General features: G+C 34.1%; 1 protein-coding gene across 1 annotated transcript in view; it reads right to left on the reverse strand.

The window, feature by feature from the left end:
• Window positions 1-16924, reverse strand: part of wscd1a (WSC domain containing 1a) — a 69987-nt gene that overhangs the window by 20855 nt on the left and 32208 nt on the right. Inside the window, exons 2-4 of the mRNA XM_073923796.1 lie at window positions 15211-15936; window positions 12748-12862; window positions 4896-5080 (exon numbers count right to left, since the gene is read on the reverse strand). Of these exons, the coding sequence (XP_073779897.1) occupies window positions 4896-5080; window positions 12748-12862; window positions 15211-15628 (718 nt within the window). The 5' untranslated portion in view covers window positions 15629-15936. The remainder of the gene's footprint in view (window positions 1-4895; window positions 5081-12747; window positions 12863-15210; window positions 15937-16924) is intronic.

Here is a 16924-nt window from a genome sequence, read left to right on the forward strand (position 1 = left end):
TTAAATTAAATATTGAGCATCCACCAAGAGGACATTTATGAATTCATACATTTTTTAAAAATTTTTATATTTAGTATTTTATGTATATTATATTTATTATGTATTATTTCTGAATAAAATAAAATAAATTACTAAGCATCCAGCAAGAGGGCTTGTATGAATGACCAATATTTCTTTGCGGAAACTGCAATACTACTTTGATAAATAGAAATTCTAAAAGAGCTACATTTGTTTGTAAAATAACATGGATTTTTCAACCATTAGTGTATAATGGAGTATTTGAATTTGGAGAATTTTTAATTAATTTAAATCACCTTTCTCATCTATCACAACAAATGTGCATTCTCTATAACTATTTTAATGTCTCCACAGCTAATATCCAGTCGGCCTTGATTCAACATAACTGATTCTGCAGCAGAACAAGCCAGACAATAAATGTGAGCAGATGTAGTTTCAGCTTTATCTGGTGTTCGCCGGGTCTTCATGACACTTTGTCACCTCTGCAAAGTAAACAAGTACTCAGAAAGCGAAACCCCTGGGCTTTTGTTTACCTCTCCAAATAAATGAAGAGGCCCCGCAGACCGCAGTTTGCTTTTGCAGGGATCACATGATTGTTTGTGAGGCTGTAAATGAGCCACAGCTGCACCACAACATCAAACCAAACCCTATTAAAACAGACTCAAGTGCAGCGCAGAAACACAGGCCTCTGATCTCCTTGCTAGAACCAAAACTAGACTAAAACAAGAGTCTGGTCACTGATACAGGTATGGAGAAATAGAAAATATGGGCTATGGGATACAAGCTATAAAGCTCTTTTACATTCATATGCAATGACTAAACAAATGTCAATATGGATTTTAAAAATAAAATAGTGGAGATTGTGGAAATTTGAACAAATTAAATTGAATTCCTACATATCTTAAAGTATGATAATGTAATTAAAATGTAATAAATAATTGTAATACTCACTGAACAGTTTCAATATAAACAAAATACACAGGACTGACACTTCAAAACTTTTTTAGAATGCTGTTACATTTTTATGCTATTTTTTGATCATGATTTTTTCCTTTCATCAGTTTCTCTCTCTCTCTTCCCCCATTTTCATTTCTACAGTTGGTTACTATTGGCTCATGCTGCCCAGCTGTTTGCCGTGTCCCCCTTGACAACATCATACTGTCTCCGATTCAGCCGCTGCCAACGTGGCATAAAAGTGGTGACAGGATGCTACCCGCGAGACCCGGGACACTGTGAATTTCTGTGTTGTGTTGTGTGTCTGTGAATCATTTCAGTCCATTCAGTCAGTGTGTTACATTTCGGTATATATATATATATATACACTTTTTTTTGTCTATTCTCCATTTGTCCACCATCAGTGTTATGCACATCTGAGGTTGGAGAGTGCGACAGGTAATAATGTCTCGCAACATACATTGTGCATACGTTAGGTTTGAATATCACTTTTGTTAGACACATTAGGTTAGGGGCGTGCTCTGCCCACTGTACTTTTGTTTTTCTGTTATCTTAGTGTATAGGTTAGGTAGTACGTCAGAGACATGAATATTTTTTTTCCAATAATTGATTTATTTTTCTTTTTGGATAGTTGGGGTAGAAGTTGGGCCAATGGAATAGCTTGTTTTGTTTTATTTATTTCTCTTGCTTGGATGCCGTCTGCGTCTTAACTCTCCAACTCTCCCATCTACCCGTTTAAACATTTTGTGAAGGATGCCAACTGACACAAACAAGGCTCGAACCAGCGACCTTCTTGCTGTGAGGTGATCGTGCTACTCAGGACACCACCGTGTCGCCCTAAGTTTAACTTTTAACTCGTAAATAAAATACAATAAACGGTTAAATTAATTAGTCAAATTAAATAATAATGTCATCCAAGAATAAAATAAAATAAATAAAATAAAATAAGTAAAATACAATAAAATAAAGAAAAGGAAATAAAAGAAAACTTTAAAAATTAAAGAAAAAACATAAATAAATAAAATAAGTAAAATAATAAAAAATAATAAAATAAGCAAAATAAAATAAGTAAAATAAAATAAGTAAACGGGCGATGCAGTGGCGCAGTTGGTAATGCTGTCGCCTCAGCTGGGTCAGTTGGCATTGGGAGTTTGCATGTTCTCCCTGCGTCCCTCCCTTGCTCCGGTTTACCCCACAGTCCAAAGACGTGGTACAGGGGAACTGGGTAGGCTAAATTGTCTGTAGTGTGTGTGTGTGTGTGTGTGTGTGTGTGTGTGTGTGTGTGTGTGTGTGTGTGTGTGTGTGTGTGTGTGTGTGTGTGTGTGTGTGTGTGTGTGTGTGTGTGTGTGTGTGTGTGTGTGTGTGTGTGTGTGTGTGTGTGTGTGTGGATGTTTCCCAGAGATAGGTTGCGCCTGTGTAAAAACGTGCTGGATAAGTTGGCAGTTCATTCCGCTGTGGCGACCCCAGATTAAATTAGGGACTAAGCCGAAAAGAAAATGAATGAATGAATGAATGAATGAAAACAAGTAAACTAGAATAAATAAAATAAGTCAAATAAAATAAACAAAAATGAAAGTATCCACCAAATAAAAACCTATTTAGATATTTTTGTTTACAGTTTAAGAATTGAATAAAATCTCCATGAAAAAATTATTATAACCAAGATTAAAAATGAATGAAAACTGTTCAAAAAAGCAAACCAAACTAATAAATATGTAAAGAAACACACAACAAAATTGCTAAATTTGAACTCAAATTAAAGAGAAAACTGAACTAAAATCTAAAGCATTACAAATGTCCCCTTGTGTCTCTTTCACATGATCGTTTTTAGCATTAGATATGAAAGCGAATCATTCAGAGACCACTTTATGGCGTTTCTGTTGCATTCCCTACATCTTAAAACCAACAGCCTGAACGACGCACAAATCCCCCTTAACAAGACATTATTATCTGCTACAATGGATAGCTTTTTCAATTTAGGCCACTAAACATATGGCGTGTGTTTAATAGCTGTGTGTGAGAGTGTTGTGCTGGGCTCAATCCAGTTGGCCTGCGAATCAGAGGGACATTGGGTCAAAACACTGAGGTGCAGCAGCATGTGGAAGAGAGCAGTTTCAAACATATGGCCACATCTGAGGATTACAGACACCTGCAAAAGCAGAGCTCAGGAGAACATTCAGATATGTGTCTTCTGCTGCTGCTGCTGCTGCTGCTGCTGCTGCTGCTGCTGCTGGATGCTTTTATCTACAGCATTATGCAATTTATTTATTTTTTTGTTTAGATTTTTTATTTCATTTTATAACTAAAAAATATGTACAGATAATTTTTTTATGTCATTAAATATATCACAAATAATGTATTTAGACAACAAAAAGTGATAAAAATATTGATAAAATATACAGTGATTTTTGCTTTTATCAAAAGCTTTCTAAAGTTTCTTTTTCATATGTTTTAAAAAATATTCTTATTTATGTTTTTTATTTTAATTTAATTCAGTTTAATTTAATTTAACTTTTATCCAAAGCTTTATAATGTTTTTTAATCATAGATGTATTTTTTTTAATTATTCTTATTTATGTTTATTTTGTTTCATTTTGTTTTAATTTATTTTAATTTAATTTTGCTATTATTCAAAGTTTTATAAAGTTTTTTTATTCAAATATGTACTTTTAAAATTAGTTTTCTTATTTGTGTTTATTTAATTTAATTTAATTTAAATTGTATTTAATTTAGCTTTTATTTAAAACTTTTTTGTAATTAATTGTATTTTTTATTCTTATGTATGTGTATTTAATTTAATTTAGTTTAATTTAATTTAATTTAGCTTTTGTCCAAAGCTTTGAAGTTTTTTTTTATATTTTTTATTCTAATTTATTTTGTTTCATTTATTTAGTTTAAAGCTTTATAAAAAAATTATATATATAAATATATATACACATACATACATACATGCATGCATACATACATACATACATACATACATACATGCATACATACATATGTAACATTTTTTTTTTTTATTCTATTATATTCTTATTTGTGTGTATTTTGTTTTGTTTAATTTTTTTAGTATTATTTCTAAAAATCACAAAGTAAAAGAAAGCAAGATATTTAACTGTTCAACACATGCATTCAAAATGTTTTGGTACAGGATTTCAGAAAGCATTTGTTTGTTTGGTTTAATCCAAAATCATGTTATGTTATACTATTATTTTAGTTTTTTTTTTTGTTTTGTTTTTTTAAATGAAACTCCAAATCTTGTAATAGTTTATATTTATTCATCTGGTAGATGAAATATTCTTTCATTCATGGAGACCGAATTCAATATGTTGTCATAGATTGTTACGTATTAATAGCATTATCAAAAAAGTAGATAAGCAATTAGGTAAGTAAATAAATAATTAAATAAATAAATAAATGTATGAGTAAACAAAATACTGCTTTTATTCTTAGATTAGGCTATGTACTTAAAAAAAATCCACTCATATCAAACCCATAACTTTTATCAAATGTCAGGAACATCTGTTAAAACTGCAGGGTTCAACACGATTCATTTATATTGTCCTAACACAAATCAACTAAGTTAACTTAACAATTTGAAGTGGATTAAACATGAAGCAATAAGATTTTCCTCAAACAATTTCCGGAATTATGCGTTGTAGCTCATTTTAAATAAGTTGTTTGAACAAGCAGAAAAACACAATTTCTGAGTGCACTAAGCTGCATTTAGTGCAGATATTATCCTCCGATATAATGTATTTACTGTTCAATTTATTTTATCTAATTATTCCATCTGTGCCAGACAGCAGCATATTAGTATTTTTATTTTTTATTAGTATATTTATTTAAGGTTGTTTGTATATATATAATATTTTGTATCCATCATGTTTCTGTGATTGTGAGTTGTGTGTTGTTAAACTCACATCTCCTCTGTCCAGGCAGCAGCTCCTCCACCTTGTAGACAGACAGACGGCTCACTCCTCCACAGATGGAGCCCTTCTCACCTTTACAGTCCAAGTTACACTCCTCCTCTTTCATGCGGGCGCTCGTGATGCGGTTTCCACAGTAACACTCGGACCCGTATTCAAGGCCAGCGAACTGGTACCCGCTGCGCAAAAACAAAACATGAAAAAAGCCTTCAGTTGTGGATAAATAACAGGGACATTTATAGTCAAACACTTGTTGTTTTTTAGTAAGTGGCAGTATTAGATTTATCTTAATAAAATGAACGTTTATGCAATGATTACTGATGTTTTTGATGTTTGTTTTTCATAAAATTGCAATTTTTGATTGAAAGGTGTGTAAATGTTTACAAAGTACGAAAAAAAAACTTAAAGGCTTTCTTTGATTTCTTCCCTGAAAAGAAAACACTCTAGTATGTTTCTGTTGATTTCAGAATCCCAACAATTTATAATTATTCTTGTCAGAAATATTTAAACAAGAATCATTTGATGTCACATAAAAAGACTCTGTTCAAGAATCAAAGAGTAGCACCAAAATATGAATCAAATGTCATCTTAAATATTTATGGTTTGCTACTATCCTTCCAACCACAGGGATTTTAGCCATTTAAAACATAATAAATTTATTATGACCGCTTATTAAGGTCTATTTGAGCTCAAATGATGTATGTTGTTTTATCGTTGCATAAATAAATCTGAATGATTATGGAGCATCCTTATATCTGTATGTTGTGTGTCAGAGCAATATTTAACTTCAGAGGAGTTTCGAAAATCAATTATTGGTGGAATAATCTGGATTGTCAACCAAACCAAAACAAAACCCAAAACAACCAAATGAAACAAAGTGAAGTAGAGCAACAAAGTGAAAGGAAAGAAAACAAAACAAAACTAAACTAAAAAAAAAACAAAACAACAAAGGAAAGGAAAGGAAAGGGAAAAAATTAAACAAAACCCAAAACAAAACAACGAAGCAAAGGAAACAAAGCAAAGTAAAACAAAACTCAAAACAACGAAGGAAAGAAAAGGAAAGGTAATGTAAGGAAAAAAAAGAAAACAAAACAAAACAAAGCTCTCGCAAAGCAAAACAAAACAAAAAATCTCAAAACAAATCCCGAAACAGGAAAGGTAAGGAAAAGACAGGAAAGGAAAGGAAAGGAAAGGAAGGGAAAGGAAAGGTAAGGAAAAGACAGGAAAGGAAAGGAAAGGAAAGGAAAGGAAGGGAAAGGAAGGGAAAGGAAAGGAAAGGAAAGGAAAGGAAAGGAAAAAACAAATAACAAAACAAAACTCAAGCAAAGCAAAGCAAAAAATAAATAAATAAATAAAAAATTCTCAAATCAAATCCCGAAACAGGAAAGGAAAGTTAAGCAAAAGACAGGAAAGGAAAGGAACTGAAACAAAACAAAACAAAACATCGAAATGAAAAAAAGCAAAGCAAAGCACGAAACAAAACAGCACAAAATAAATAAATAGATAAAAAGTCTATATATTTATTTAGAATTAGAAAGAAATGTTTTCCTTTCTGTTCAGACTCATTCCTACTACATCTAGTAAATCCATGGTAAGTTACAACAGAAAATATACGTTCATTGACCAGAAGCTCTCAAGTCTGCATATACTTTTTAAAGAAGCTGCTAAGAACATCCATGCACTTGGTCACTTCTCTTAAAAAAGCCTTAGATAGCTCCCACCAGACTCCCAGAAAATAGGCTGGTCACAGCAGGGATTGTATTGAAGTCCACCCGGCTCCCTCTGTCTATCCCTGCCTGTGAGCCCAGGAGGTTAACAGCTGGTGATTGGCCAGCTTGCAGAGCCAAACATCTGTCTCGCCATTTCCATACACTGCAGTGCTGGATTATGCCACTTTGTAGTGTCAAGCCTTCTCAGGGTGCCATTGCGGACCACCTGGCCAACCATCTGATTTAACAAAGCTCATGAATACATCTCTGTCTCATCTTTATCAACAACCTGTACAGACCTGTGGTTCTGTGGAGTTACATGGTCATCAGTAATCTGATTATTTACCTTATTTTTAACATGACGATGTTACGGCTAAGGTAACTGTATGAGTTACTTTAAAATAAAATAATATATCAATCAATAAATAAATTAATAAATCATTAAATGAATCAACAAATAAAATAAATAAATAAAATTTATGAATGAAAGATTTTTCATTATAATTTGCAAAAAACTTTGACTTAATTAACATTATTTAGATTTAATTATTAATTAAATCTAGATTTATTATTTAGATTTTATACCTACCTGTTACAAAAATTACAGTTCTATGTTAATTTCTGTGACTGTAGTCTTTTTTTAATAATTTAAAATAGATTCATATTAAATATAAAAACAAAAATAAAATTAATGAACACTAAATATTTTACGAAATAATATAAATGACAATAACACAAATTACTGAAATAAATATATGCAATTATTTCACAATAAGACTGAATTTTTAGATCAAATAAATGCAAAAAGGCTTCTTCTCAGCATCTTAACAAAAATAAAATTTATGAAATCCTTTTAATTCAAATATATTGCTATCTGATGAGTCTGACTATATGCTTTATTAAAGTTAAATTTGAAGATTTTATTTCTCAATGCAGCTATATTATTTTAACATTACACAGCAGAACAAATAAGTAAAACAACCAGAGTCCCATGTCCCTTGCTGATTTTAGAATACTCCTTTCATGTACCCTTTTTACATGTTTTAGTACATTAATTGACTAATGGCACATATCATCACTTCCCTATGTGATGCTATCCAACGTTCCCTGCGGAATTTTACATATTAACACAAAATTCATCTTCTTATGTTTCCATTTATAATTTTGAGTGTTTCAGTTTCTTTTTTTCTTGATGTTTGTAAAAGTGCAGTTAATCATTTATCATGCTTATTTGCAAACAGAAAATCTTGGAAAGAAATTCCTGCTCAAAGCCACTCTAGTGTCGCTGTACTGCTGTGTTTGTGTCTTAAATGTGACAAGAAGTCATGTACAATGTTAATAATGTGTGTGGATATACATGTAGCTTTGATAATGTAATTATAATATGAATCCCCCACATCTTAATAAGGATCTGTTTACTTTGGGTATTAGCTTAGCCAGATTAAGCTAATCAAAAATCGATGTTTACATGGTAAAGTCTTAATCACATTAACCCTTTTACATGTGAGTTTTAAATACTCCAGCTGACCCTCCTGCATGAGTTTTTTTTTATTTTGACCATTACTTAGAAACCATTGCATTCAAAAGCTTCCATGGCAACATGTCAAGATTATCACATAACCCAACAGTCCCAATGGATTGTTGCTAGATCAGACATATGGCCAGAAGTTATGGCCAGAATTATTTATAAAATTTCCCATTTATTGTATTTTTTACCCCGACCCCAGCCCAAATTTAAAAATAATGTATTGTACAAACCTTATTTGGTATGATTTTTGTTGTTGTTGTTGTTATGTGCATTTGAATGTCTGAAGCCTAAAATAAATGTTATTAGTTTGAAGTCATGGATAAATTGTCATTTATGACAAGCACTGCACACCTCTTTCTGTGCCTCAGTGCGCGCCATCAGATTAGAGTTTTAGCAGTTGATGACATGCGCTCTGAACGTTCTAATCACAACGGTGTGATAGTATGCTTTAGGGACCAGCCAAGGTTGATCATGGTGGTGTAATTGTATGCTTCATGGACAAGCTAAGGCTGATCACACCAGTGTGATCATATGCGTGAAAGGGTTAAAATCAGAATATTGTTGTCCGTGTAAACATACTAACTGAGAGGTGACTAACGGTTAACTACTGCATTCAATTCCATCCTGACAGCTTTTGTCCTTTGGCCCTCTTGACTTTTTTTCGGAGGTTGCGAAAAGGCACAGTATGATTCCATTCAAGCATGTTGGTGTAGGGCTCAACAGGTATTAGCTTGAGCCCCTTTGCAAATTGTTTCCCTGATCCTCTGCTTGAAACGTGGCATTGGCACTGCCATGGCAACCCAGCCGGGGACATTGACGCTGTTAATCTGCTCTGAATTAATCACTCAGTCTGAGCAGACATGTACCTGCAGACACAGAACACGACAAGATTTTCTCCCCGTCACCTGTCTCTACATGATAATATTGAGCTGGGATGTCAGATCCTATTTAGTCTGAGCAGTCATACAGTATTCAGGAACATTTCTGTTGATGCACTATTACTATATTATTAGATGCATCTGTAGATGCACTATTACTATTACTATAGAAATAAAGGTTTCTTAAATGGCATTGGTGGCTCCACGAAAAGCCTTTAACTTTCATGGAAGATTTCCATTCTGTGCCAAGATCTTCTTAGTAAAAAAAGTTCTTTACATTTATTAATTATTCTTTTTTGCATCCAAAAAAGAGTGTATGCCATTTAAAAATCTACTTTTGAGCTTTTAGGTTTGTTTGATAAAATGCAGCGCTAATCAAATGTAAATACCTTTTAAAGAAATGCATCGTTTCATTCAGAAAGGATTAATTAAATGGTTACAGATAAGACATTTGCAGAGTTACAAAATATCTCACTTTTACAATAAATGCTGCTCTTTTGAACTTAATGAAATTCATGAAAAAAATATATGTTCAAACATTAATAACAATTAATGTTTCTTCAGCACTATCTCAATATATTAGAATGATTTTTGAAGGATAATGAAATACTGAAATACTCGTGAAGACGAATATCACAGGGCTAATTATATTTTACGAAATATAGAAATAAATGCATTGACATGTTTTTATAAAAATAAAAAAAAAAAAAAAAAACTATATATATATATATATATATATATATATATATATAAAAGTTTCCACTGCTGAAAGGGTACCAATGGTAACCTTTTGGTGGGTGTGGTGTACGACAGAAAGTTTCAGGTGACGTCATTCTCGCTCAAGAAAATGTCAAAGTAAAGCTGTACGGACCGTTTATATATCATCATATATCAGCACTTCTCACAAAACAGCGGCTTTATACACATACATACTTGTGTATAAATGTTTATTACAAATTTTTTATGAACATGAGTTGATTATAACTGCAGATCAATGATATAGCCAACTGCAACATCTGCAATTATATGAAATAAATAAATAAATTCAGGTAGCACGGTGGCGCGGTGGATAGCCAAAATCATGTGGTATAGGTGACTTGGGCAAGCTAAAATTGTTCATAGTGTGTGTGAATGAGTGTTAATAGATGTTTCCCAGTGATGGGTTACAGCTAGAAGGGCATCCGCTGCGTAAAACATATGCTGGATAAGTTGGTGGCTCAAGTCGCTGTAATTAATAAAGGGGCTAAGCCGAAAATAATATGAATGATAAATAAATGCAACATGTATGAACACTTCTAGTTTTCGATCTGTTACAAATTACAGAAAAACTACTCACAGCATACATTTAGTCCTTATTTGGGTTCAAAAACAACACAAAATATAGTCCAGTCAGTGTAAATCAGTAGTCTCACTGATTAATCAATAGTTAAACATGGCAGTTTGTTTATGTTTTAGGTTGTTGAAACAATAATTTTCTCCTTTGTTTATCCGGCTTCTCTTTTGTTTTGTTTTTTTGCATGTCACTCTTGCAGGATGTCAGGATCGGATGTCAGAAGCACTTCAATAATAACATGCACGTTTTTATCATCAGCTCATGAAGTTTGTTATTTCAAATATAGATGAGCGGTAAGCTCTCTGAAATTTTTTTTAACTGCTCGCACTTTACAACTACAGGACACAGCAGATTTTGTTCTTCTTGACTTGGTGGCTGTTCATCAAGATGACAACAAGGTTTGTTTTAGCTCAAGTCGAACATGGTTTGTTATTATATGTATATATTATAACGGTGTAACATCTCGGCTGTGTATTTAAAAATGGCGGTTCCATTTCTTTTCATTCTCCTGCTTGTTCACGAGCGAGTGACGGATATCTCTGTAAACCAATAGTGTTCAGCTGCATGTTTAGCTCCGACTTTTGGTACCCTTTTGTTGTGCTAGGTACCTTTTGACAGTGGAAACGGCCATAAAAGCGTACTGAACCATACCGTACCGTACCATACAATAGCGTAGCACTCGGGCCATAATTAAGTGCCTAAAATTATATTTTTGTCTGGTTATTCATTCATTCTTGTCGACTTAGTCCCTTTATATATCCGGGGTTGTCACAGCGGAATGAACCGCCAACTTATCCAGCAAGTTTTTATGCAGCGGATGCCCTTCCAGCCGCAACCCATCTCTGGGAAACATCCACACACACATTCACGCACACACTCATACACTACAGACAATTTAGCCTACCCAATTCACCTGTACCCAGCGACCTTCTTGCTGTGAGGCGACAGCACTACCTACTGCGCCACCCTTAAACTCTATTGTCAGAAGTGGGATTTGAACCCATGCCTCCATTTAGAAACCACAATCCTCATACCTTGAGTTGATTGATTCATCTTGAGTCTGGCGCCTTAGACGACTCGGCCATTCTCACAAATGTTCATTATTGTTGTACAGTGCATTCCTTTACTAATGCCTCCATTGAGACTGGTCTGGTTATGGCTATGCAATTTTGTTATTTATTCTGATATTTCCTTTTTCGTTGTTTGGTTAATTCCGTTATTTCAGTGATTACTAAATTATTCAAATTCAAAAATCATGTTTTTAGATCAAACTAACAAGACTACAAAAAATATCATTGAAAAAAAAAATTGGATTTCTCTTATTTCTTTTTCCTCAAATAACATTTACCTTATAAACCACATTAAATTATATATATGATACTGGTTTTGAGGCTAGCTCTTTTTAATTTCAAGGACCACATTTTTAGCAACAAATCCTCTAGTTTTGTTGAGAAAAAAAGAGCCACCTACATATTGGATGGCCTGAGGGTGAGTCATTTAACTGCAATTTTTCATTTTTAGGTGAACTGTGCCTTTAAGAAGTATTTAATTCCCCTTAAGAACACTTTTTTTTTGAACAGCTATATATATATATACATATAAATACACACACACACAAACACACACACACACACACACACACACACACACACACACACACACACACACACACACAAATATAAATATATATATATATATATATATATATATATATATATATATATATATATATATACACATACATACATACATACATACATACATACATACATACATACATATACATATATATATATATATATATATATATATATATATATATATATATATATATATATATATATATATATACAGCAGCTGTAATGCAAGTCCTTTAAATTACAGATGCATGGTGGTGTTTGTGCGAGAAAACAGAAAAGAGGAGTGGGAGAAAATCATGACAAGCTCATGTTAGGTTTCATGTTTTCTAACCGGCTTTTCTGATTCTCCCTGAAGATTTCAAATGTCACCCAAGTAATTAAATAAGCTCTGAAACGTTGGGGGTAATTACAGGAGGTCAGTCTGCCTCACACTTGTTCTCGGGTGGTCAATTATCTACCGGCCTAAGAACTAGAGAAAGTGTCTCCTCCATCACGACAGATAGATGTTTCTCCTCCAGCTCTGGGTTCAGAGCCGCGCTCCATTAATTGGGCATGATCCAATTCCCAGCATGAGCTCCGCCAGCTGGCACAGGGATGCACACTGCATGTTCTTTTCCCTAAACACTGTTTCATTATTTCTTGATTTAAGGCGAGCACAGAGAAGCCTCAAGGCAACAGATGTCCATCTGCTTTTTGGTGGCTCAACGATTACACCGAAATCTGCCTGTATTTGAGAATATTGTGTGCTATTGGCATACCTTTCCGTGCAGGTGTCCTGACACAATGTGCTGGTCATTTTCCGGAAGTCATAAAAAACCATTCCTTTGAGCGCCCGCTCCTTGGCGTCATCCAGAAAGCAACCCAAGTACGTCCCTGAGCGGAGAAGAACAATCGCATCAGAAATTCAGAACGTGACCTTTTTCCGTGTAAACAGATGGGAAGATTCTGCAGCACAGCTTGGAATCGAGATAATTGAGAAAATAAACCAATTATCATAAACAGTCAATTTGTCATTGTAGAAAGCACACAGCTCATTTAGCACAGAGTTTCACCTTTTGTGTGGATGTTTTAGATGTGAACTTTTAGAAATGTTTTATAAGCTGCGTTTCTTATGCACTAGTCGACACCATGCTGTAATATAAAAAGTTTGATCACACTGATACGGTATATCTAAAACCAATAAGTTCACATCAATTACCTGAATGATGCACTTATTCAACTGATAAACAGAAGTGTGCAATGTTGATCAACTCATGAACTCAACAGTAGCAGATTTGATTACACTGCAGAAGGGGAGGAGCTATAGGGGCAAAGGCTGGATGAGTAAATTGTTGGAGTGTGAGACTGAAGTTTTTAAAGTTATTTGCTATTGACTTGGAAACAGTATGAAAGTCATTAGTGTTGCAATGGGCTATACGCACAGCTAGTGTTTTTTAGCCAATCCTTTTATATAGTTTATTTTGCAGCATCGATGTTTTTAATGTAATTAAAATACTGTTTAATCCATTCAACAGACTTAAGCATTCATTTAGTTGTTCAAGCATACATTGAGATGATTCTAGCTGTAAGCAGCAGCAGACTAGTGCAGAAACTCCTTTGAAAATACTGGAGTAAAATAAATGTATTCTTTTCTAGATATGGTGGGGCAAATTGGAATTTAACGCAGTGCTTCTTGCATGGTCTGAGACACATTATATTGTATATCTATCAGACAGTGAAGATCAATGATTTTTTAAAGAAATCAGATATTAAACAAGGCAATTTGTAATGGAAAGACACAGGAAGTGCTTGGGCTACTTGACTGAAAATTAAAAGTCTGTGTTCATATAGTATACCCCATTATGACAACACTGAATTCATATACTATGTTATTGTGTATACTGTAAGTGCATAGTGTGAAATGCATCATTTAGGACACTGCTGTAAGCTTCATTCCAATTTAAGGGTGAGATTTTAAATGCATTTGAATTGATCAATTAATTGATCAAATGTTACAACAATTTATGTTACAAAAGATCATTTATGTTTCTATTCACCAAAATATTAAGGCACACAACAAAAACAATAAGTTTCTGATTGACCAAGTGACATAGAAGACTAGTAATGTCAGTACAAATATCTGCTCAAATTGAATCCTTACAAATTTCCAAAATCTAACAAAATATGGTTTATTTAATGGAAACAGAAAAGACTCAAAAGAAATTCACGCAAAAGACACGATGTACACATGCGTAGCCAAATTCAAGTGCATACGACAAAATTCACTTGCGTAAAATATTTTAATATATTCACAAAACAATTCACATTTTCATAAAATACGTTTCACAAATGCAAAACACCATTTGCAAATATATAAGAGTGTACAAAAAGTTTCCTGAATGGAATGTGCAAATCCTCTTTCACGTACGACTCCCCCTGGATAGTTGTGTGTGTATTTTTGAGACTCTCCTAGCAGAAGCAGGCAACACGTACCTTTCAGCCAATCAGATGAAAGCTGAATTCAATGTCACCCGCTCCTTTTGCGCAGTCTGTTCCTCTCCAGCATGGCGAACAGAGAAAGAGATGCGCAGGCTTCAAGCCAACTTAATTTACATTATATCTAATGAACGTAAACAGGCTGTTGTTGTGCTTTAGTTACCTAGCATGTAAAATATACCCTATCGTTCAGTAATATATATATAAATGTTTTAAAGGATTCTTATGAGTTTATTTTTTTTTAAATTAAGCTAGAAGCAAAAAAAAAAAAAGAATGAAAATATGACAACATAAACTAAGTGTTTATTTACTTATCACAGGATGTTGTAAACTTATTTATCTCCTTTTCTCAGAAGTCAAAAATCAGGCATAAACCGGGCTAAAACCCCAGTATCTGAGCTGTGGCATTTATTTGATTGGATTTGATTGACTGAGGCAACGACTTTAAAAACAAAACTAAAGTGCTGTCAGGTTGAATATTCTGATTTGCTGGTGGTCAGTCCTTGCTGTCTCCATATTATTTTATAAATTTTTTGTAGTTTTTTATCAAAATATCTTATGCTATTTCAACAGTTCCATCCATTGCAACAGATCGATGTTAATAATTTAGAACTGGGTCACAAAAGACTCAAAAATTTAATAATGAATGAATTAGGCCATTAAAGGATTAAACAGAAAACAGTGGCAATGGCAATATTTCACAATTCACTCTTTGTTTTAATACTAAAAACAGAGCTGAGCTTTACCTTTGTGTCTGATCTTTCTCTTCGGAAGGACTTTCTCCACTCTGGATGCTTCTTGTTCTGACATGAGGCTGTGGAACCAGCGGCGTCTCAGATGTCGGATCTCCTGGTTTCGTGAGATGAGCCATTGTGGCCCATCGCTGTCTTCGGACAAAACACTTTGGTATCCCACCCCCTTTCCAGCAAGCCGAGCACCCATTATTCCATAACTCGTCCGCAGGGCAGGTGCCTCCAGGGCCCTGGGAGGAGACGGCAAAGATGGCAATGGGTAATAACTACTCATCCCACGCTGTGATACCACCAGTCCATGTCTCTGCAGAAGAAGGACACTTCCAGCCATAATGTAAGCAACACCGAGAAACAAGAAGAGCAGCTGAGTCCGTCGCAAGAAGCGCTGAAGCCTGTAGAAGGGCTTTGCCATGTTGCCCTCCCTCCAGTAAAGAAATTCAGGATTCTACGCTTTCATTCTGCCATTGTTCCAGCAACAAAAAAAAAAGATGGATTCCTATTCCAGGAGCTTCATTCTCCAGACAGCTCTGTCACCGAAACCTTATTCACATTCTGTTTAAGGACTCTTTGAGCGCAAAAATTCCTCCGGCAAAATGTCCCGCCGTTTACCTGTGAGAGGATTAAGCGAAAGCCCGATTGTGGCGTTACATTGCCTTGATGACAGAAGTACTTGTGGCAGGATGTACTCAGAGCTCTTACGGCTCAAAGACTTCAGGGAACCTGGTGGGAAAATAGAAAGCAGTTAGACTCGAGTCGAAGCACATCTTTCACTTTTTTCATTCTCAGGGATACGCCGAAGTGCCAGAGACAAGAAAGAAATATATAGAGAGTGTGTGGCAGTTATTCTGGTAGTATGTCTCCATTAGGAGGAGAGAGCAGGCCTCGCTGGCTGGAGAAGCATTACCTGTTTGTGCTCCTGTCTGTCTTTATGAGTACACAAAAAATGAGAAGAATGTATGACGGGGAACTACAGTCTCCAAGGCCTGGGTTTGCATTACAGGGGTCATGAGATGCTTTCTCATCGTTTTTCTTTTTATTTAGTGTGCTGTACAGCTTGGAGTGTAAAAGATCTGCAAAGTTACAAAGTTCAAAATCACTCAAACAAGTATTTTTTTTCTGTCTAAAACAAAAGGTAAATCCAAATCTGTAAAGAACCTCAGTTATATTTTCCTTCACATACACTACTTTTTTATTATTATTATTTTCTTTTATTTAAGAATTTAAATAAAATTATTCTGTTCATCAAGGCGGCATTTATTAAATGTAAAAAATGTTTTTAATTGTTAAACACTTATTTATTAAATATTTATTTATTGATTATTGTACAGAGTTCAAATGAAATTATTACTCCACTCGTTTTTGCTTTTATTAATATTACCATTAATAATAATAATATTAGTAACAATAATAATTATTAGAGTGGGGCAGCACGGTGGTGCAGTGGGTAGCAGAATCGCCTCACAGCTAAAAGGTCGCTGGTTCGAGCATCGGCTGGGTCAGTTGGCGTTTCTGTGTGGAGTTTGCATGTTCATATAAATTTTGTGTGTACTTATTTTAGACCGTTATTAGATATTTTGTTAGATTAGCTCCAGCTTTGGCTAAAGTACTGACTAACCTAATGTATATGCACAAATATAATACTATAAAGCTTCCTTTAGAAAATATAGATTTAAATGGGAAATCTGTGAGGGGTGAACTCATAAATATT

The sequence above is a fragment of the Danio rerio genome, chromosome 15, assembly GCF_049306965.1.
Source record: "Danio rerio strain Tuebingen ecotype United States chromosome 15, GRCz12tu, whole genome shotgun sequence".
Lineage (NCBI taxonomy): Eukaryota > Metazoa > Chordata > Actinopteri > Cypriniformes > Danionidae > Danio > Danio rerio.